At 48.9% G+C, this 969-nt stretch overlaps 1 protein-coding gene across 1 annotated transcript; it reads left to right on the top strand.

Moving 5' to 3' along the window:
- The first annotated feature begins 335 nt into the window (after nucleotides 1-335).
- CSUI_006367 (uncharacterized protein) lies at nucleotides 336-963 on the top strand. Its single transcript, XM_068066530.1, has one exon. It carries the CDS (start codon nucleotides 512-514, stop codon nucleotides 632-634), a length of 123 nt encoding a protein of 40 aa, XP_067921495.1. The 5' UTR covers nucleotides 336-511; the 3' UTR covers nucleotides 635-963.
- The last annotated feature ends 6 nt before the right edge of the window (nucleotides 964-969 follow it).

The following is a 969-nucleotide window of genomic DNA, read 5'->3' as shown; positions in this document are numbered from 1 at the left end:
CTCTCAAGTAGGTAGTGCACAGATAGGCATGCACCCGCATGCAGGTGTGAAGAGAGCTACTGTCACATGAGTGTTCCGGAACTCTACAACACTCTAAGGTAGAGAAACGAAAAGAAGTCCAGAGCCAGCGCTTCCCTTGTCCCCTTGCGTTACGGAAGACAGCAGGCTTTCACAGTTTGGAGTGCTCTACCCAGCTTACTTTCCTGTGAACTTCTTCAGTGAATTATTGAATATAACTGTTCCGCTAGACTAATAGAAAGAAACTGAGTTTCTGAGACAACGATAATGATGATGAGAAGGATGTCTCTCGTGGTCTTCGGTTATCTCTTTTCTTCCTTCAGTAAGGTTCACTCCTGCAGAGCGGGAGGCAGTGGGGGAGACACCCCTCAGTAGCTTCCGGGACTATAGCCCCAGCTGTCATGGCATGCACATCTCAATTCCGTCATACTGAAGGCCTTTGAAGCAACTGACAAAGATACTTTCCGCTGCAGGTCGGAAAGCTCCTACCCTAATGGACCGAATCAGCAAGAAGGAAAGACGTACAGCAAGTAGCTTGACTGAAGACGTAGTTATATCTGTATTGGTGACCGGGAGTAACGAGAAAAGAGTATCTAGCTTCGGTTGCTCCAAGTGACCTCTGAACTTCACGTGGTGGAGGTTCGGACAATGCCTTAATGCGTCTCATCCATCCAACAACCTAGGGCATGTACGGAAGTTCACGCTGGCCCTTTCGGTCTACATAGCAACCAGGAAGAGGAGGATGTGCAGGAAAATAATTGAGACACGCTCGAAACGTCCCTTTCTCTTTGCATTCCCGCATCTTTCGAGCGTGCGTTAGTCCGGGGATCAGTGTGTAACATTAGAAATCCTCTACTTGGAAATTCCAACTGTCGGCAGGTGCCAGACGAAAACAAGAAAGGAATGCGTGCCACTGACGGGCTTGCGCGTGTCTCGGGACTTTCCTGGACT

This window comes from Cystoisospora suis (genome assembly GCF_002600585.1).
Source record: "Cystoisospora suis strain Wien I chromosome Unknown contig_3212, whole genome shotgun sequence".
Taxonomy (NCBI): Eukaryota; Apicomplexa; class Conoidasida; order Eucoccidiorida; family Sarcocystidae; genus Cystoisospora; species Cystoisospora suis.
This window is presented reverse-complemented; position numbering and strand designations above follow the sequence as displayed.

Excerpts from the sequence above, each read along its gene's own strand:
- CSUI_006367 (XM_068066530.1), top strand. The coding sequence starts at position 512 with ATGGACCGAATCAGCAAGAAGGAAAGACGTACAGCAAGTAGCTTGACT.